At 42.1% G+C, this 22,968-nt stretch overlaps 1 protein-coding gene across 1 annotated transcript; it reads left to right on the top strand.

Moving 5' to 3' along the window:
* Positions 1-13,615: 13,615 nt before the first annotated feature.
* On the top strand, positions 13,616-14,317 carry LOC138885427 (uncharacterized). Its single transcript, XM_070166375.1, has one exon. The coding sequence runs from the start codon at positions 13,616-13,618 to the stop codon at positions 14,315-14,317; it is 702 nt and encodes a 233-aa protein (XP_070022476.1).
* The last annotated feature ends 8,651 nt before the right edge of the window (positions 14,318-22,968 follow it).

The following is a 22,968-nucleotide window of genomic DNA, read 5'->3' as shown; positions in this document are numbered from 1 at the left end:
GGAAATTCAAAACTGATATGAGTGTGAAGGTTAAAGAAAAAGTTACCAAGCAGTTGGATGCAAAGGTTATTCAGGTCACTCGATATCCTGTTTGGTTGGCTAATATTGTGCCTGTACCGAACAAGGACGACAAGATCAGAGTATGCGTCGATTACCGCAATCTCAACAAAGCAAGTCCAAAGGATAACTTCCCACTACCCAATATCCATTTGTGGATTGCTATGCCGGGTATCATCAGATTCTGATGGACGAAGAAGATGCGGAAAAGACAGCCTTCATCACGCCATGGGGAACTTATTGCTACCGGGTAATGCCATTTGGGTTGAAGAATGCTGGGGCAACTTATATGAGGGCAATGACTACTGTGTTTCATGATATGATACACAAGGATATTGAGGTATATGTAGATGATGTGATCATAAAATCAAAGCATCAGGCCGACCATGTCAGGGATTTGAGGAAATTCTTCTAGAGGCTTCGCAGGTACAACCTCAAGCTTACCCCCGCCAAGTGCACATTTGGTGTTCTATCCGGAAAATTGTTGGGATTCATAGTCAGCCGGCGAGGCATCGAGTTGGATCCATCAAAGCCATACAAGAATTGCCACCTCCGAGGAACAAGACTGAAGTAATGAGTCTGTTAGGAAGGTTGAACTACATCAACAGGTTTATTGCTCAACTCACGACAACTTGTGAGCCTATTTTCAAGTTGTTGAAGAAGGAAGTTGCGATCAAGTAAACTGATGAGTGCCAAGAAGCATTTGACGAGATAAAAGGATACTTGTCTAACCCGCCTGTGCTGGTACCACCAGAACCAGGGAGACCGTTGTCTTTACTTGACTGTCATGGAAAATTCATTTGGCTGTGTACTGAGGCAGCATGATGTCACCGGCAGGAAAGAACACGCCATCTACTATCTCAGCAAGAAGTTCACAGCTTATGAGGTTAAGTACACTCACCTGGAAAGGACATGTTGCGCCCTAACTTGGGTGGCACAAAAATTGAATCATTATTTGTCATCTTACACTACTTACCTCATTTCACGCTTGGATCCATTGAAGTATATCTTTCAAAAGCCTATGCCGACAGGAAGACTGGCGAAGTGGCAGATTTTGCTCATAGAGTTTGACATAATCTATGTGACTCGGACTGCAATGAAAGCCCAAGCATTGGCTGATCATTTGGCCGAGAACCCGATCGATGAAGAGTATGAGCCACTGAGGACTTATTTTCCTGATGAAGAGGTGATGCATATTGACGAGCTAGAACAAGCCAAAAAACCAGGTTGGAAACTTTTCTTCGATGGGGCTGCTAACATGAAAGAAGTGGGGATAGGAGCTGTGCTTATTTCTGAAATAGGGCATCACTATCCTATTACAGCTCAACTTCGTTTCTATTGTACCAACAATATGGCTGAGTACGAAGCATGCATTTTGGGTTTAAGGCTAGCTGCAGACATGGATGTCCAGGAAGTCTTGGTCTTGGGAGACTCGGATCTTCTGGTACACCAAATTCAAGGAGAATGGGAAATACGAGATTTGAAGCTCATACCATACCGACAATGTTTGCATGATCTTTGTCAACGGTTTCGATCCGTAGAGTTTAGGCATATTCCTAGAGTCCATAATGAGGTTGCCGATGCTTTAGCTACCCTAGCGTCAATGTTGCACCATCCGGACAAAGCCTATGTCAATCTTTTGCACATTCAAGTACGAGATCAGCATGCTTACTGCAGCATGATTGAAGAAGAACTTGATGGCGAACCGTGGTTTCATGATATCTAGGAGTACATCAGAATGGGGATATATCCAGTGCAAGCCACGGGGGATCAGAAGAGAACAATTCGACGGTTGGCAAGTGGATTCTTCTTAAGTGGAGGAGTTTTGTATAAAAGAACACCAGACCTTGGATTGTTAAGATGCATAGATACTAGACAAGCTATGGCTGTCATGTCCGAAGTACATTCAGGAGTTTGCGGACCACATATGAGCGGGTATGTGCTGGCAAAGAAAATTCTCCGAGCAGGTTATTATTGGCTCACCGTGGAGCGAGATTGTATCAGTTTTGTGTGCAAATGTCATCAATGCCAGATACACGGAGATTTGATTCATTCTCCACCATCGGAATTGCACACGATGTCGGCACCATGGCCCTTCGTTGCTTGGGGCATTTATATCATTGGACCAATTGAGCCAGCAACATCCAACGGGCATAGATTCATCCTGGTAGCCATTGATTATTTCACCAAGTGGGTTGAGGCCAAAACTTTCAAATCAGTGACCAAGAAAGTAGTGGTCGATTTTGTTCACTCAAATATCATATGTTGATTCGGAATCCCAAAGGTGATCATCACGGATAATGGTGCTAATCTTAACAGTAAATTGATGGAAGAGGTATGCCAACAGTTTAAGATTACACATCGCAATTCTACCCCATATCGTCCCAAGGCAAATGGAGCAGTTGAGGCCGCCAACAAAAACATAAAGAAGATACTTCGGAAAATGGTAGAAAGTTCCAGGCAATGGCATGAAAAATTACCGTTTGCGTTGCTGGGCTATCGCACTACTGTTTGTACTTCAGTAGGTGCAACTCCTTATTTGTTGGTATATGGAACTGAAGTAGTGATACCTGCGGAAGTTGAATCCCATCCCTTCGGATTGTTGCTGAGGCTGAAATTGATGATAATGAGTGGGTCAAAACCCGTTTGGAGCAGTTGAATTTGATTGATGAAAAAAGATTGGCAGCAGTATGTCATGGCCATTTATATCAAAAAAGAATGGAAAGAGCATACAACAAAAAGGTACGTCCGCGGAAGTTTGAAGTGGGCCAGCAGGTGCTGAAATGTATCCTTCCACACCAGGCTGAAGCGAAAGGCAAGTTCGCCCCAAATTGGCAAGGGCCATTCATTGTGACCAGAGTATTGTCCAATGGTGCTTTATGTTTAACAGATATCGAAGGAAAATGCATAGACATGGCTATCAATTCTGATGCAGTAAAAAGATATTATGTATGATTTCTTTGTTATAACTGTTGATTGTTTGTATTTGGCATTATTTTGAAGATTGAAATGACGAAGTCAATTTGTTCTGCTATCTAAATACTTCACCCTTTGTTCCCCCTTTTGAGCCTTATTTATTTCTTTCATACCCCTCTTTTAGAATCAATAACGAAAAAAGAGAAAAAGAAAGAAAAGAAAAGAGAAAAGAAAAGAAGTAAAAAGTATAACAACAAGGAAATTCAAGTGTGAACTACGTTTGGCCTGATTCCTGTTAAGGATACGTAGGCAGCTTCCCGGCTCGGTCATTGTAAAATAAAATATCAAAAGATCCCCAAGCAAGAAACTGGGGCAGAAGTTGTACTTGTAATAAGAAATGTGATTCCAAGAGTTGTAATTTTAAACCCGTGTCAAAATTGTTTTGAGCCTTTGATACCCTTTCTTTCTAACCCCATCCAAAAGCCCACATTACGGTCCAAAGAAAGACCTTCTGATCAGCCTTTGAGAGATGTCAAGTTGAGCAATATAAAGAGAATTCATATCAGGGGCAACACTCCAATTCAAGTAAGAAAAATCAAATAAAAAAAAAGAGAGAATCTTATTGGTGAAAACCCTCATGGGCACCATGAGGCAACGAAAGCTGAGAGAAAATAAAAATGAGAGAGTCTTATTGGTGAAAACCTTCGTGGGCACCATGAGGCGACGAAAGCTGAGAGAAAACAAATGAGAGAGGTTTGTCGGTGAAAACCCTTCAGGGCACTACAAGTCGAACAAGGTCCGTAAGTTGGCGGAAAGTAAAATTGGGTTGTGGAAATCTTGGAGAACAAAGTAAAACAATTGGAAAGGAGATTGGTTAAATAGACTGGGATGATTAATCCAAATGCATACCATGATCATTGGTGCCGGTGATTCCACTCAGATAAGTCCTTTTTCCTATCTCCAACAGTCATCCAAATTTGGATTCTTTTCTTTATTCTTGAAATCCTCGCATTTCATTCCTGTTAATTTTACTTCTCTAAAGCTCTTCCAAGTTTAGCCTTGTAAGAAGGAATTTTAAAGCTTACTACTAGTTTCGGAATTGCACAAAGCAAAATGCAGCTAGAACATGCCAAAGACGAAAAATGGGACCTATGGTGTAAGCAAAAGTTAAAACTGTGGAATGGTTCAGTAATGTCGTGGGAGATGTACAGCTTCAGGCAGAAAGGTCAGGAGGGGAGAATAACAGTTGGGGATCTTGCAGTTAAGGATCAGTCAGAAGGTCAAAACAATCTTTTCGATCAGTTCAAGGCGGTTGGACGAAGCAAAGAATGGCAAAGAGAAAACCGCCTCCAGCAAGAATGCCACGATGAACCACCACGTTTTTAAACTGACGAAATTTTCTTTGATTTGAAACAGGGGCAAAAATGGCATTTGTTTCGGGAAATCATCCGTAGGGAGAGTAAGTACTGGGCAGATTTGATCGCGGAAATTCTCAGGACCCTCCTAGAAAATAGGACTTAGTTTAAAATTCAAAATAATCATGAGTAGCGGAATTTGGCATGAATGCACCCTAGAAGATTATAAGTGGAACTTTGAAGTTTGTATGTTTGAGATACACTTTGGACATTACCCCATGAGAACAAAGATTCTGACTTCTCTTCTTTCCCAAATTAATGATTATGATTTTCTGTTTCCTCAACATTTTCCCCAAGCAGAAACGCCATCTTTTTCCACCTTTTCCCAATTTAGTCAGAAATTCTCAGGACCCTCCTGGAAAATGGGTCCTAGTTAAAAAACAAAAAAAAAATCGAAACAATCGTGAAAAACAAGATCTAGCATAAGTGTACCCCAAAGGAACATAAGTTGATTTCAAAGTTTGCATATTTTAGATAGGATTCAATTAGGAATTTTCAGGATCCTCCTGAACAATGGGACCTAGCTTTGAGAGTTTTCATTAAATAACGAGATTTAGCAGAAGTCACACCTTTAAAAGATATAGCTTAGATTTAAAATTGTCAAGAGTTGTCAGGACCCCATGGATAACGGAACTTAGTTTTCAAATGCTTATTGATATTTGATAATGTGATCCATTTTACACTTACATATGTGCCCAGCTACCAAACTGGGGCAGAAAAATTTTCTTTGTTTTTGTCTATTTTGATGAAGTCAGGAGCCCGTCTGGAGAGCAGGGAATACATTTCAAGTTCAGCAGTCAGGAGCCCGCCTGGAGAGCATGGGAATACATTTCAAGTTTAGCAATCAGGAGCCCGCCTAGAAAGTGTGAGCACGTGATTTTTGCCCTACAAGAACTACTCCCACAAAAATTCAAAATAAAATGGTTTTGTGTTGTTTGTGATTTATTTGTATTTTTGTCTGTGCATGTTTATTTCTACTTTAATTAAGAAAAATACAAAAAAATATGTGTTGCATGCGCATTTAGGATTTAATTTTACAATTTAGGAATTAATTAAACAGGTTTGTTTTACAAAAATGGAAAAATCACCAAAAAATATGTACTTTGCATTTAATGTCCGAATTGTGTGATTTCATATTTATTTGATGATTAATTTCATGTGATAGCTATTATTAAGAGTTAATATTTTAGCTAATTGTCAATTTTACAATTAGGATTTTTAGTTGGTAATTAGGAATTAAAAAGAAAATAGAAAAAAAAGGAAGAAATAAAGAGAAAGTCGGATTGTGCCAGTTTTGAATTAAGTAGACCAGGCCCAAACCAAAATAACCCCTTTGCAGCCCAGTCCAAACATCCTTTTGCCCGGACACCCAAAACGGCATCGTTTTGGGGAAGCCCTGATCAGGGCCGTTGATCTCACCGGATCAACGGTCCGGATCACTCCGCCCTTACCCATTCCCTGGCCCGACCCACTTGCACCCGGATCGACCCCGCCTCAACACTAAACCAAACGACGTCGTGTCTGCTAAATGAATTGATCCAGGCCATTGGTCGGGCTCGATCTAACGGCCAGGATTAAAACACCCCCCCCCGTATATAACCTTGATTCCTTACCCTCACGCCCCCCTAAACCAAACCCCCCCCTTTCTACCTTCGTCTCTGAGCTTCAGAGACCAAACATGTCCGCCGCCTTCAACCACCGTCCTCCGCCCACCGAAAATCGCCTCACGGCGGTTCCGGTGGTCCAAACAGCCCCAAAATTACACCATAGCCTCACCACAACGTCCTCTTTCCAAATCCTGTATCGGTTTCCCTCGAATCAGTACCCAATTTCTCGAATCTTCAATCAAAGAATCAGCCTCAAACCTCACCTCCTCCGATGAATACCAAATTAACACCCCTAAGCCATCTGACCACCCTCGTTGCAAACCCAGTACTCTTTTGCTTCGAATCTTCATTTGAAGATTCGAGCAAAACCTGGACCTACCCCAAGCTGCCCTGAACTCACACCCTGGCACCCCGACCTCCCTCATGCCCAAAATACATTTGGTTGGGTTCGAATATGACCAGAGCTGGACGAATCCCAAATCGAACCCCTAAGAACCCTAAAAGACCAAAAGTTGAAACCTATCCAAATTAAAGGACGATTTGGGGTCTAATCGACTTTAGTCGAAGTGTTCTCAGTCGAGAACACTCGATTAAGGTCCGTTCGACCTCAAAAATGGTCCGAGTCAGGGTCCAAGTCAGGGTCGTCCATGTTTCTGAGTTCTTGAGGTATTTTTCCTTTCTTGTTTGTTCCGTTTTTGGGTTTGGTTATTCTGTTTACTTTGTTAAGTATAGCTTTATTGGTTTTTCAATTGTTGTCGATTGATTCTGACCTTCTCCACCAGACCTTTTATTTGGTCCAATTTTATCATCATTTCTGTTTGTTGTCGTTTGTTGTATTCTGTAATGTGTGTAATCGATTGAATAAGTGACGTCGATTAGTCTGTTATGTTTGAATGTTAGATTATCATGATAACAGTTTAAGTTTTGGTTCATCCCCGTAGGTTTACCTTCCTGTTTCTTCTCTATTCTAATGTTGTGTTGAAGTAAGCCTGATGGTATCAGTTGTTTCCGAGTGTTCCAATTTCCCTTTTCATTGTTATCCACCATGTTTTTTTCGTATGAGTTCAGTTTGCTTTCGTTCAGTGTTCATTTGTTTTGTCTAGGTTAGAATTGTGTTAGCTTAATCCCTATATCAATGCGTTGTTTGATTCAGTTTCAGTTTTAGCTTCAATGATTCTGTTGGGGTCTGTGTGTTGTTAATATGGTTTTAATTCAAGTTCAGTCTGTTGGTTCCAGTTAGAATTCAGCCTTAGTCATTTAGTTGTCAGAAATTTGGTAGGCTGGATTGTTTATAGCTGTTGTAGTTTGTTGAATTCAGCTTGGCTAGTGGGTAGATTTGAATAGGTTAGAGCTGAAAGGTTCAATGCAGGATGAAGGGGAGTGGGTAGGACAATAATTTCAGGGTTTTAGGAGGGTATTTTAGGGATTGAAAAGTTCAGAAATTGGCTAGTTTAAGTGGGCTGACAGTACGGTACTAAAATACCATTAAACTAATACAATTGTTTAGTGCTAATAGGGAACAAGACATAATGGTGGGGGAAAGTTTTAAAGAAAATGGATTAAGAAATAGGTGTCCATACCTATTTGGATTTAAATAAAGAAAAGACAAGTGTAGTGGGGAACAAAACATATACTAGTGGAATTAAAAGGAGATGATGGGCAGAATTAGTGGGAAAATTCTGCCCAAAGTGCTTTTGAAGTAGAGGGGCAGGGGCAGTGTTTGGTTATATATAGAGTCATTTTTAGACAGAAGGGGAGGTTTTTTTTTAGAGAAGATAAGGGGATAATTTCTGAAAATCTGGAGAGTTTTAAGTCAGATCTTTTTAAGCAATCTGAGAGTTTGAAAACATTAAAAATACTGGAGAGTCAGTCAGTCTCTTAGGGGATCAGTTTGGGGAGTTTTACGCTTGAAAAGAACAGAGGGAAATACTGAAGAAGTCTCACTGTGTCATTGAAATTCTTTTCCTGCTTCAGTGATTTCATTTTCTTAATTCAAATACACTAGACTGATCTTGAGTGACTTTGAGTCCAGCTGAAGTGGTTTCTGATTGAACTTTAGTCTATTTAAAGTTTCAAGTGGTTCCGGTTGTCTCTTGGAGTTCATTTGGTTTGTTTGGGTACTATTGTGGGTCAACCTTTTGGTTGTTTTTTTGGTTTTTTTGGGTCATTGAGTCATTCCTGGGTTGAAGAATAGCTGTGTTTGGGCTGTGTAAAATTCCTAATAACTGTTGACTGCCCTGCTGAGCTAACTGCTTCTACTTCCTGTTGATTACTGATTTCCAGGTACACAATTTGAACTCACCTTGATGTAACTGCAGCTTTGAATGAAATGGAACCATATTCCCAGAGCCCTGCTCATTTGGAATGCATATGGCTGAATTTGATCATCTCTTGAGTAGTATACATATTTAGTCCATCTAATTTGTATTGTATTAAAGACTATTAAACTGTTACTTCATGTACATTATGTTGTAGACTTAGTATAGTTTAGTATTGATTTCGGTTAATATTGAGTTAAAATTGATCATCAGTATCGTTTCAACCTATAGATAATCCAGAAGTCAACATGTGGTGCTTATTACGATTTCAAGTTAAACGTTTTTTTTAAAAAACAGTCCAGCATGCTAGTCATTGATGTCCTCTCCTTGGTTCGTTAAGACGTAGGAACACGTAGGTTCATGTTAATGGTTAATATCAATAGACTACTCAAATTCGAATCAGTTAACTTATTCGTGAATGTAAGGGCCCCCATGCTATTTCTTTAAGGATAAATAAATAGAAGAATAACAGCCATTTTAGGAGTAGCCTTTAAATAAAAATGAGATGAGCCTCACCGAATAAAACGCACAAGCTGCGGGGCCCTCAACAAATGGATATCATGAATACATAGAATTCGGGATGGGCCGTTTAGCCAACTTCACAGCCTTCCCCAAAGTAATAATACGTTAGTCACTGTTAGGCGCGTACTTTTAATAATTTACTTTCTTAAACTCTGGTACACATTTATGTGACCCAAATCCAAATCTCAACGAAGTCGAAATACGTCGATAGTCACGGGTACATTGATTGTTACGTGAATCGAGATGCATTTCCATGACGTTGCAATTTTTTTATATAATGAACGAGACGAGCCTCGACGAACGAAATACATAAGTTGCGGGGCCCTCATTTAGTATTTGTAAAATTCTTTAGACTTCGGGATGGGCCGTTTAGTAAAATTCCATGGCCCTACCCAAAATAATGATACGCTAGTCGCTTTAGGCGCGCCTTTAATAATTTACTTTCTTAAACTCGGGTGCACATTTATGTGACCCAAATCCAAATCTCAACGGAGTCGAAATGTGTCGGTAACCACAGGTACATTGATGTGACGTGGTTCGAGATACGTTTTCACGACGTTGCAATTCTCTATTAAAATAATAAGGATAATAACAAAAGCGGTTGAAAGTTAAAATTTGCACATAGGTTCATAATTGTATAAAAATCAGATAATTAAGCCGAATATGACAGTTGAGCGACCGTGCTAGAACCACGGAACTCGAGAATGCCTAACACCTTCTCCTGGGTTAACAGAATTCCTTATCCGGATTTCTGGTGCGTAGACTGTTAAACAGAGTTAATCTTTTCCTCAATTCGGGATTCAACTGGTGGCTTAGGACACCATAAATCTCCCAAGTGGCGACTCTGAATTAAATAATAAATCCCGTTTCGATTATCCTTTAATTGGAAAAACTCCCTTTACGCCCCCCTGCCGGCGCGGGTGAAAAAGGAGGTGTGACAGCTCTGGCGACTCTGCTGGGGAAATAACCCAGAACCTCAGGTTCAGGGTTCAGGATTCGAGCTTAGATAAATTGTTGTATTTGGCTTTATCTGATTTTTTGTTACATATTTGGGCCTAATGTGCTAAATGCTGCTTTTACCGCTTTGATATTATTTGAACTGTATATAAACTGTGTTGAAACCCTTCTCCTCTTACCTTCGGGGATGAGCTCGTTGGTCGAGAGTCCCTATTCTGTTAGTGTCATACCTTTAAATAAGAAAGAGGCCGGACAAGTTACAAAGCCGGACGATCTCGCGGGTCCCTGGTACGTAGCCCCCTCTTCGACTCGAGTTGTCCGCTCGGGTACACAATCTAGAACAAATACCCAGGTTATAAACCTAGAATAACTCAGCTTCATGCCGAATCCGTAGTAGGAACGTTCGTTTGCATCACGTGCATTTAACTTTGGAGGCTGAACACAGGGGTTGGGTCTGTCTAGGACAGGTGTACCAAAAATGAAAAGACCATCCTGATGCATCTTACTTGCTACTTGTGCATTCATTTGCTTCGGACTTGCATGCTGACCGACTTTTGAATATCTTTACGAGGGTTAAAGAGAGTTAATCGCTTATTTTGGAAAAAACCAATGTCCAAATAGTGTCGAAGCTCTGCCAAATTTTTGAGAAAATGAAAAAAGGAAAAAATATATATATAAGAAATATAGGTTTATCTACCAATGAAAAGAGTCTGGTTTTCAAAAAAGAAGTTTGTTTTATCGACCCGAACTACGCCGGTTTGATTCTCACCGGATGTGAGATACGTAGGCAACCCTCATCGGGTCCAACTTCCCCTTTTTGCAAAATACCCAAAAAAGGTCAAAAATTTTAAGTTTCGTCATAAATAAGTCAGGTGACGCCGTTTTTGGCAAGAATAGCCGAATGTTCCCGAAAGGGACGTCGGAAGGCTGACTTTGCATAAACGGCCACTTTTAGTCATTTTTGGATTTTCGACCGGTTGACTCGCCCAGCTTTAAAATCTTCGTTCCCGAAGTGCTGAAAAGCCGTGTGCGGAGCCGGATCTTTCTTTTAATCTGTGAAAAATTAAAAAAAATATAGCCAATTGGTTGAGTCAAATAAATTTTATTTTTTGCTCAAATCACCTTAATAAATGTGCAGGATGAGCTCGATGCAAAATGAACCTTTTTCAATAATGACTAAAATCCCTTTTCAAGTTGCGACTATGGTGGGATGATTTAGGTGGTGAAGGGCAAGATGAGGTCAAGAAATATCTAAAAGGTCTTACGGGTTTATTGGAAATCCAACTTCGGGGGGATATCATAAGAGCTTTTGTCACCTGTTGGGACCCGACACACAATGTCTTCCACTTCTCCGATTTTGAACTCACCCCGACTTTGGAGGAAATAGCAGGGTACGTCGAAAATGCTGAAGTTCCGTTGAGGCAAAAATACATGGTTGCTCCAAGAGCTATCACTGTGCATCGGTTTTTAGATTCGTTAAAGATACCTAGGACGGTCCATAACCCAGATTTGGCCGCAGGGTTTTGTAATCCGCACTTCATATATGACAGATACGGTCATGTTAGAGGATTCAACAACCCGGGTAACAAGTTATGCAGCAAAAGTAACCGTCAGAAAAGGGATGAGCATAGACGAGTGACTTTTATGATAACCTTTTTGGGCCTTTTGGTATTTCCAAGGAAGGACTGAAACATTGATCTGAAAATAGCCGGGGTCGTTAGTACCTTGCTCATTCAAGCCGAAAGCACTCTTGCGCCTATAATAGTATCTGATATCTTCCGAGCTCTCACAGCCTGCAAAGCCAGAGGGAACTTTTTCGAGGGGTGTAACTTGTTGCTACAAATATGGATAACTGAGCATCTCTGCCACCGTTCCCAGCTCTTGAGTTATGGTTCCTCGAAGAAAACTTGCATAGAAGAGTTCTACACAAGAATTAAGGGGGTCAGTCTACCCGAGGGAGTTACGGCATGGACGTCGTTCTTTCGAACCCTCACCGCTAGCCAAATACAGTGGACACTAGGATGGTTGCCCGTTGACGAGGTCATCCATATGCCGGCAGCTAGAACCCACTTTCTATTGATGGGGCTTAAGAGCATTCAGCCTTACGCGCCATATCGGGTTTTGAGACAACTCGGGAGATGCCAAACAGTTCCACAGAAGGAAGATCTTAGTGCTCAAGTAATTGAGATTAGCCCTGACGGACAGTTTCCTGAAGCAAGAGTCTTTCAGATCTGGAGTGAATGCCAATATTTAAAAGCAGATACTTGCGTGCGGGATCGGGCCAAAAGTGAAGTGACACCAGGATACCTTGCTTGGTACAGGAGAGAACTTGAGCACGAAAGACCGGCTAAAAAACCCCATCTCCAGGAGTTCGTCAAGGCGTCGCAAGAACAGTAGGATTGGTTGGTTAAAGAAGAGAGTTACAGGGCAGAAATAGGCCAACTAAAGCAACAGGTTAAAAACCTGGGATTTGAAAATAGTCTGCAAGCTGACGCCGATCAGGGAGAAAAGAACAAATTGGCCCAAGAAAATGAGGCACTGAAAGCCCAAATCCGACAATTGAGGATAGACGCTGACAACCAACAAAGGAGTCGATCGGATGAGCGATTAATAAAAGGGTTGAAAAAAGAAATCAGTGAATGCCGAAATGATTTGAAGCAATCCGAGGGTACCATAGCACAACTCCAGGCGCAATGGGCAAGAAGAACCAAAGAACGCACACAATACTTACAGCAGGCGAGGAAGGATTATGAAAAGATCATTGCCGGTCTAAAAGAGAGGTAACCACCCTAGAGAGCAAGGCGGCTAAACAAGCCAAGGCTTTTGAAACCGAAAGTAAACACTGCTATAAACTAATGTCCTCGATGGAAGATGAAATACAGAAGTTACAAAAACAACATCTGCATGACTCTCGGGTTTTGAAGGTTAGAGAGGTTCAGGTAGAACGCCTACTCCTGGAGAAAGACCGAACCAGGGACAAGATTCTGACTATTGCTCATGCCATTACCAGGAAATGTCGGGTGTGTGAAAACATGACCCGCACTACTTTCTTCTCGGCGGTAATGATATTTGTGAAGCAAATCATGCATGAATTGGAACAGCTGGAAAGGAACCTCACCCCTAAACCCGCGGCGAGGCCGAATGACGCCCCGCGGGCACCCAAATTTAAAACTTTAATGTGTTCATAGTTTGAATCTGCATTTTTCTTTCTTTCGTAGAGTCTGTTGTCTGTTAAAGTCTGTCTTTCTTTCGTGTCAGAGTCTGTCAGTAGTTATCGAGTTCGTATTTGGTTTGGTTTCGAGTCTGTTATTTTCCTTTCGAAAAAGCGTCTGGTTTGTAATAGAATATTTATTAATGAAAAATCGAAAATTTCCAAAAAATTATCACTTTGCTTTTCGCACTTGTAGGGCAGAACTACGCCCGGTCTGATTCATGCGGGGACATGATACGTAGGCAATCTCTACTAAAAAAGAGAAAAAAAAAGAAGGGAAAATGAAAAATGAATAAAGAAGGATAAAATAAAGGAAGCTTAAAAAAGGGGCACAATTATGAGAGGCCGGAATGACGCATGCAACCAAAGTAAATGCATGATAGAAATGGTTAATTGCCTAGATGCATTGCATCCCAACGTGTAATTGCGTATGTGTTAAACTCTGAAAACTAACAAGTTTGTTGATCTCCAGAGAATTCAAGCAGTTAGTTTATTTAGATGATACTGGCACATTACCATTACCAAACCAGATCGAAGGGACCAATACCGGAAATCATGTCTATTCCAGATGTCGACACTAGTGTTGAAGTAGAAGAGTTGGACGTCTACAAAATGAAAGAGGAGATGCTCAAGCTCAAGCAACAGATGGCCGAAATGTACCAGGCCTGGTCCAAAGGGCAATCACCGCTGGCTTACCCTGCCAACCCGACTCTTACCCCACCATTAGCTCAGTCTCAGGATCCTCCCGCCACCGATCCAAGTTTTGTCATTTATCAGCACTACCATGGCACTACTTCTCATACGCCACAAGCTCCACCACCAAAATCAGTCCCATGCCCTCCTCCGCCAATCACCCCTGTCTTTGTGACATCTTCACCAACTGCGCTCCATAAATCCCCGAGTGAACCTTTGTTCCAAGCACAGGACAACCAGTATTATCCCCCGGAGCTTACCTTCAAAGCGCCTAGAGCTTACCCACATGATCCACATTCTGACCTACCGGAGAAAGCAGAAAAATCGGCTAGAAATCCTGAACAGGAAGAGATGTTCAGAAAAATGAAAAGCATAGAGCAATCCTTCAGGGATATGAGAGGGCTAGGAGGCCAGGTAAGCGTGGCTTACAAAGATCTATGTTTATTCCCGAATGTACAACTACCGGTAGGGTTCAAAATGCCCAAGTTCAACTTGTACAATGGACACGACGATCCGGTGGCTCATATAAGAGGTTTTTGTAGCAAGATGAGGGGAGCGGGCGGAAGAGATGAACTACTGATGGCGTATTTCAGCCAAAGTTTGAGTGGATCGGTGCTATAATGGTACACCAGGCAAGATCATAACAGGTGGTACACATGGGACGATTTGGCCCAAGCATTCGCTTGTTACTTTCAATATAATCTTGAGATCATTCCGGACCGACTGTCCCTGACCAAACTGGAAAAGAAGCATAATGAAAGCTTTAGAGAGTATGGTTTCCGGTGGAGGGAGCAGGCAGCAAGGGTAGATCCCCCAATGAAAGAGAGCGAGATGGTCGATTACTTTTTGCAGGCTCTGGAGCCGACTTACTTTGGTCATTTGGTGTCCGCAATTGGCAAATCTTTTAATAAGGTTGTGAAAATGGGAGGCATGGTCGAGGAGGGGCTTAAGTCCAACAAAATCATGAGTTATTCAGCGATCAAGGCAACCACTCAGGCCATCCAAAGTGGCACTGGGGGTGTACTTGGGAAGAAGAAGAAAGAAGATGTTACGACTGTTGAGTCCGGAGCCTGGTTCGGGTCTAGAGGCCCATCACCCTACTATAGCCAACCACGACCCTACCACCAAAATTACCCCCACAACATTACTATCCACTGCCAGATCCCCATTTTTCTGTCCATCATGCACAAACCTATACCCAAACTCCGGCACACGCGTCATGGCGTACAAAATCCATACCCAGCTCCACAAAACACATATCCACCCCCACGAGCCTACAGAACCCCCCCCCCCCCCGGGACAGGTTTTCGACCAAACCCAGCCCTCAAGAATGATAGGTCATAGAAGCTAAAGACTTTCACTCCACTGGGGGAATCATATACCAGTCTTTTCCACAGATTGAGGCAGTTGGGCATGTTAAGTCCAGTTGAGCCCAAAATGCCAAATCCTCCTCCTAGAAATCATTCGGTGAGTTGTGAGTACTGTTCAGGGGCCCTAGGGCATGATACAGAGAAATGTTGGAAGCTGAAAATAGTTGTGCAAGAGCTTATCGATACTCATCGGATCGAGGTTCAAGCACCAGAAGCACCAAATATTAATCAGAATCCACTGCTAGCTCACCATGAGACACACATGATTGAGTTGATACACAAAGAGGGGGAGCCCAGGAAGCCCTCACAGACGGTAACGATGATCCGTTCCAGCGAAACCAACTCAAAGGAAAGAGTAACCAGTAGGAAGTCCGTGGTCCAGTTGAGAGGGGTAGATGATAAGCCAGCTGTGGTAGCTGAGAGAGGGTCATCAAGCATTGTTGCAGTGAAACCAGAGAAAGCTAAAGTGGTAGTGCCAGGGGTTACCAGTAAACCTGTTGTGGTTGTGAAGGGTGCTCGCACAAAGCCTGTCATTATAAAACTGGTAACTCAGCTTTCAGTGATCAACAACAAAGTTGTTCCTTGGAATTATGAACGAGCGACGGTGATATACAAAGGGAAAGAAGTCAAAGGAGAAGTGTGTGAAGCCCAAGGTCTAACTCATTCGGGGAGGTGTTTTGCTCCCGCAGAGTTAAGAAGGGCCAATCCAATAGCAACAAAGAATCCAGTTACCGAGGAAGAGGCAAAAGAATTCTTAAAGAAAATGAAGGCGCAAGATTACTCCATTGTGGAGCAGTTGAGGAAGACCCCGATACAGATCTCATTGTTATCCTTGTTGATCCATTCAGATGAGCATCGCCAGGTATTGATGAAAATTCTGAACGAAGCCCACGTTCCGGATAAGATCTCTGTAAACCATCTGGAGAAAATAGCAAACAAGATTTTTGAGGTCAACAAGGTCACTTTTTTAGACGATGAGTTGCCCGTGAAGGGTATAGAACATAATAGGGCCCTCTATTTGACTGTGAAGTGTGAAGACTCGGTAGTCACTCGAGTACTGATTGATAATGGCTCCAGTGCCAATATCTGTCCGTTGACCACCTTGAACAAACTGAAGGTTGATGGTGACAGAATTCACAAGAACAGCATCTATGTTTGAGGGTTTGATGGTGGTGGTACAGACACAGTGGGTGACATCGTGCTTGAACTAACAATTGGTCCGATCGAGTTCACCATGGAGTTTCAAGTGTTGGACGTGTCAGTGTCATATAATCTTCTGTTGGGGCGACCCTGGATCCATATTGCTAAAGCAGTGCCTTCTACATTACATCAGATGGTCAAATTTGAATGGGATAGGCAAGAGATTGTAGTACATGGGGAAGACAATACAAGCGCCGCGAGTGATGCCATCGTACCCTTCATAGAGACTGACGATGACAAGGGGTCGTGGGTCTACCAGGTTTTCGATACGGTTTTAGTGGACAAAGTTCCCGAGGGTGAAAGCATCCCACTTCCCAAAATAGCAGCTGCAACTGTCATGGTAGCCTCGGAGATGTTGAAAAACGGGTTTGTGCCAGGTAAAAGTTTAGGGGCTGATCTTCAAGGTATTGTTCAACCGGTTTCTTTGCCCAAAAATCTGGATACCTTTGGTTTGGGGTTCAAGCCTACAGTGAAGGATGTGAGACGGGCCCGCAAATTGAAGAAAAGAGTCTGGGTCCTTCCCAAGCCAGTCCCGCGCCTGTCCAGATCTTTCGTCAGGCCAAGCATCAAAAAGCAATTGCTATCCAAAGTTACAGGGCCTTGGATTGGTGCAGATGGAGACTTAAATGAAGGCTTTGAAATATTATTCACTGAAATCAACATGGTAGAAATTGGGGAGGGGTCCAGCAAGGCGGATGTGCAGTTTGTGGGGCCAAAGGCAAAAATCAACAATTGGATGGCTACTCCTTTTCCCATTCGGAGGGAGTCTTGGTAGTTGCGATCAAGTGGACTGACGAGTGCCAAGAAGCGTTCGACAAGATAAAGGGTTACTTGACAAACCCACTTGTGCTGGTTCCGCCAGAACCAGGGAGACCTTTGATTCTTTACTTGACAGTTTTGAAAAATTCGTTTGGATGTGTACTGGGGCAGCATGACGTCACCGGCAGGAAGGAGCAGGCCATCTATTATCTTAGCAAGAAGTTCACAGCTTATGAGGTTAAGTACACTCACCTGGAAAGGACATGTTGCGCCTTTACTTGGGTGGCACAGAAGTTAAAACATTATTTGTCATCCTACACTACTTACCTCATTTCACGCTTCGATCCATTGAAGTATATCTTTCAAAAGCCTATGCCGATGGGCAGACTTGCAAAATGGCAGATTTTGCTCACAGAGTTTGACATAATCTATGTGACTTGGACTGCGATGAAATCTCAGGCATTGGCCGATCATTTGGCCGAGAACCCGGTCGATGAAGAGTATGAGCCACTAAGGACTTATTTTCCTGATGAAGAGGTGATGCATATTGATGAACTAGAACAAGCCGATAAACCTGGCTGGAAACTTTTCTTTGATGGGGCTGCTAATATGAAAGGAGTCGGAATAGGAGTTGTGCTCATTTCTGAAACAGGGCATCACTACCCTGTTACGGCTCAGCTTCGTTTTTATTGTACCAACAATATGGCTGAGTACGAAGCACGCATTTTGGGTTTAAGATTAGCTACAGACATGGATGTCCAGGACGTCTTGGTCTTGGGAGACTCGGACCTCATGGTGCATCAGATTCATAGTGAATGGGAAATAAGGGATTTGAAGCTCATAGCATATCGACAATGCTTGCTTGATCTGAGTAAACGATTTCGATCAGTGGAGTTCAGACACATCCCAAGAGTTCATTATAAGGTCGCCGATGCTTTGGCCACTTTAGCATCGATGCTGCACCATCCGGACAAAGCTTATGTCGATCCTTTGCATATTCAAGTCCGAGATCACCATGCTTATTGTAACATGATTGAAGAAGAACTGGATGGCGAATCATGGTTTCACGATATCAAGGAATACATCAGAATGGGGATATACCCAGTGCAAGCCACGGGGGATCAAAAGAGAACAATTCGACGGTTGGCAAGTGGATTTTTCTTGAGTGGAGGAGTTCTATATAAGAGAACACCAGACCTGGGACTGTTAAGATGCATAGACGCTAGACAGGCTATGGCTGTCATGTCCGAAGTACATTTAGGAGTCTGCAGACCACATATGAGTGGATATGTATTGGCAAAGAAAATTCTCCGAGCAGGTTATTATTGGCTCACCATGGAGCGAGATTGTATCAGTTTTGTGCGCAAATGTCATCAGTGCCAGATACACGGAGATCTGATTCATTCTCCACCATCAGAATTACATACAATGTCAGCACCATGGCTATTTGTCGCCTGAGGCATGGATATCATTGGACCAATTGAGCCAGTAGCATCCAACAGGCATAGGTTCATTTTGGTGACCAACGATTATTTCACTAAGTGGGTTGAAGCTAAGACTTTCAAGTCGGTAACCAAGAAGGCAGTGGTAGATTTTTTTCACGCCCATATCATCTGTAGATTTGGAATCCCGAAGTTGATCATCACAGATAATGGTGCTAATCTTAACAGCAATTTGATGAAAGAGGTATGTCAGCAGTTTAAGATTACACACCGCAATTCCACCCCATATCGTCCCAAGGCGAATGGAGCAGTTGAGGCAGCCAACAAAAACATAAAGAAGATATTTCGGAAGATGGTAGAAGGTTCGAGCGCATTGCATGAAAAGCTACAATTTGCATTGTTGGGATATCGCACTACTGTTCGCACTTCAGTAGGTGCAACTCCTTATCTGTTGGTATACGGAACTGAAGCAGTGATACCGGCAGAAGTTGAAATCTCGTCCCTTCAGATTGTCGCTGAGGCTGGGATTGATGACGATGAATGGGTCAAAGCCCGATTGGAGCAGTTGAGCTTGATTGATGAAAAAATATTGGCAGCAGTATGCCATGACCAACTATATCAAAGGAGAATTGCAAGAGCCTATAACAAGAAGGTGCGCCCCAGGAAATTTGAAGTAGGGCAGCAGGTGTTGAAACGAATCCTGCCACATCAGGCCGAAGCAAAAGGCAAGTTCGCCCCGAATTGGCAAGGGCCATTCATCATAACCAGAGTGTTGTCCAATGGCGCTTTATGTTTAACAAATATCTAAGGGAAATGCATCGACATGGCTATCAATTCGGACGCAGTTAAGAGATATTATGTATAATTTCTTTTGATTGTAATTGATGTTTGTTTGTACTTGGCATTTATTGGCGGAGGCAATTCTTTCTTCTATCCAAACACTTTAACCTTTGCTTCCCCTTTTGAGCCTTATTTATTCTTTCATATCCCTCTTTTGGAATCAGTAATGAAAATGAAAGAAAAGAGAAGACGAAATAATGATAATAAAGACAGAAGAAAAGTCACAAGAATAACAAAGGAATTGGGAACTACATTTGACCTGATTCCTCAAAAAGGATACGTAGGTGCCTCACGGCTTGGTCATAGTGTAACAAAAAATAAAAATCCCCAAGCAAGAAAAACTGGGGCAGAAGTTTGTGTTTGTAATTTTGGAAAGAAAGTTTGATTCCAGGAGTTGTACTGTTTTACCCATCAAAATTATTTTGAACTCTTGATACCCCTTTTCTTAGCCATACACGAAAACCCATATTGATGTCCAAAAAAGACCTCCCGGTCAGTATCCGAGAAGTGCCAAGTCATGCAAACGGAAGTCGGGGATAACACCCCAATCCCCAGCAGAGAAGAGGATCATGAACTGGAAATGAATTGATAGCCAAAAAGAATCCCCAGCAGAGAGATTCATATCGGCAGCACTCCAATCCCCAGCTGAAAAATAAAATAAAATGAGAGAGTCTTATCGATGAAAACTTTCACAGGCACCATAAGGCGACGGAAGATGAGAGAAATAAAACGAGAGAGTCTTATCGGTGAAAACCTTCACATGCATCATAAGACTATGGTAGTTGAGAGAAACAAGAGAGTCTTATTAGTGAAAACCCCTCGAAGGGCACTATGAGGCGACAAGACAAGATTGGCGGAAAGGATCCGCATTTGGCAAAGAGTTGAGTGTTTGTTTATCCCCAGCGAGATGAGGCCGTCCGAAAGATTGATTGATACAAATAGACTGGGTTGATTAATCCGGAATGCACGACATGATCGTTGGGATTGGTTATATCATACAGATAAGTTCTTTTCTTTCCTTTTCCCCAGCATTCGTTCAGAAAGATTTCCTCTTTTTCTATCTTTTGAAATCATAACTTTTTCATTTCTTGGTCTAAAGACTTTATCTCCCCAGCAGTTTGTTTTTGAAAAGGATTTTTAGAGCTTACTACCAGTTGCCAAAACGGTGCAAAGCAAAATGCGAATAGGACAAGCCAAAGATAAGGCAACATAGCAAAAGAAGTTTGTCGCAAGACCAAATGATGAAGGGGTCTAGATTCCGAGAGGACCGAATTTCCAGGGGAAGTGGGAGAAAAACAGAAAAAACAACGGTTGAAAGGTTATGGATCGAATTCCAAGAGGATCCCCAGCAAATTTGCGAGATGCAGAAACAACTCCGACAGATTATCGACCAAGTTCCGCGATGATTGGACAACACAGAGCGGGAAAGGGAGAGAAAAGAAAAACCATCCCCGGCAGGAATATCATCCCCAGCAAATAATATCATCCCCGAAAAGTTTTGTAATAAAATGCAAAGCAGGGAAAGGAAAAGGGAAAACCATCCCCAGCAGGAGTGTCACGACCACTCACCACATTTTAAACTAACAAATTTTTCTTTGATTTGAAGTAGTGAAAGGAAATATTATTGACAGCAGGAAGACATGGTCGCAAAGAAGATTATCAAACTGGGGCAGAAAATTTTCTCTCATGGCGAAAATTTTCTTGAAATCAGATACCCACTTGGGGAAGATGGAAGATAACACAAGTTTTGAAGGAAGTGGAATCTCCAGCAGTATACAGGAGAAGGCAATACAAATTTTAAAGAAAGCAATCTTGGAAGAAGCAAGATAACTCGAGTTTTAAGGGTAGTGGTCTTTGAATCAGTGTCATCCCTACCATTGTTAAAAGGAGGAAAGTAACTAGTCTTAAAGAAGGAAGATAATTCCCCAGCAGTGTTATCCCCGGCAGGTTTCAGAGAAGTGAAAGCACCAGCTTTAAAGGAAGTAGTCTTTGAAGAAGGAAAATAACATATTTGTGAATAAAATATCGGTGTTATCCCCAGCAGTTTTCAGAGGAATAAAACACCAGTTTTGAGGGAAGCAGTTCTGAAAGAGGATGATTCAAGTTAGAAGGAAAATGGTTCGGAAGGCAGGAAGGAACAACAGCAATAAAATGCATTGTTTAAGAAGTAGTTGAAGTCAGGAACCCGCCTGGAGAATGGAGGTATTACATTTTACGAAATAGTTGAAGTCAGGAGCCCGCCTGGAGAATGGAGGTGTTATATTTTAAAGTTTATTTAAGTCAGGAGCCCGCCTGGAGAACGGAGGTGTTATAATTTAAGAAGTTGTTAAAGTCAGGAGCCCGCCTGAAGAACGGAGGTGTTACGTTTTAAAGTTAATTGAAGTCAGGAGCCCGCCTGGAGAATGGAGGTATTATCTTTAAATTGTTTATAGAAGTCAGAAACCCGCCTGGAGAATGGAGGTGCTACGTTTTGAGTCGTAGTTGAGGTCAGGAGCCCGCCTGTAGAATGGAGGTTGTTAATTTTAAGTCGAAGAAGTTAGGAGCCCGCTTGGAGAATAGAGGTGTTGTATTTTTAAGAAATTGTTGAAGTCAGGAGCCCGCTTGGAGAATAGAGGTGTTGTATTTTTAAGAAATTGTTGAAGTCGGGAGCTTGCCTGGAGAATAGAGGTGTTATATTTTTAGGAAATGGTTGAAGTCAGGAGCCCGCCTGGAGAATAGAGGTGTTATCTTTAAGAAGTTATTGAAGTCAGGAGCCCGCCTGGAGAATGGAGGTGTTATATTTTAAAAAGTAGTTGAAGTCAGGAGCCCGCCTGGAAAATGGAGGTGTTATATTTTTAAGTTATAGTCGAAGTCAGGAGCCCGCCTGAAGAGAGGAATGGCGTTTTATTTTTAAGTTGTTGTTGAAGTCAGGAGCCGGAGGCAAGGGGGAACAATGGCAATACGAATGCAGTTCTAAGTTGTTGTTGAAGTCAGGAGCCCGCCTGGAGATCGGAATGGCGTTATATTTTTAAGTTGTTGTTGAAGTCAGGAGCCCGCCTGAAGATAGGAATGGCATTTTATTTTCTAAGTTGTTGTTTGAAATCAGGAGCTCGCCTGAAGAGAGGAATGGCGTTTTATTTTTAAGTTGTTGTTGAAGTCAGGAGCCCGCCTGAAGAGAGGAATGGCGTTTTATTTTCCAGTCTTGAAGTTGGGAGCCCGCCCATATAACAGAGGAATACATTTCAGTCTTTACATTTCAAGTTTTGAAGTTGGGAGCCCGCCCATATAATAGAGGAATACATTTCAGTCTTTACATTTCAAGTTTTGAAGTTGGGAGCCCACCCATATAACAGAGGAATACATTTCAGTCTTTACATTTCAATCTTTACATTTCAAGTTTTGAAGTTGGGAGCCCGCCCATATAACAGAGGAATACATTTCAGTCTTTACATTTCAAGTTTTGAAGTTGGGAGCCCGCCCATATAACGGAGGAATACATTGAAGTTTGAAGTCAGTAAAGCGGAGGGTTACAACAAAAATCCCCAGCAAAGATCAGAAGGAAGACCACAAGTCGAGCCAGAAGTAAAGAAACAACGGAGGAAACACAAGACAGCAAGACAGCAAAGCAACAAGGCAACAACAGTCACATGACCAAGTTTGAGAATAAATCTTTGTAATTCAT

Source organism: Nicotiana sylvestris, chromosome 2 (genome assembly GCF_000393655.2).
Source record: "Nicotiana sylvestris chromosome 2, ASM39365v2, whole genome shotgun sequence".
Classification (NCBI taxonomy): domain Eukaryota; kingdom Viridiplantae; phylum Streptophyta; class Magnoliopsida; order Solanales; family Solanaceae; genus Nicotiana; species Nicotiana sylvestris.
The sequence above is the reverse complement of the archived record's forward strand: the minus strand, read 5'-3'. Positions and strand labels throughout refer to the sequence as shown.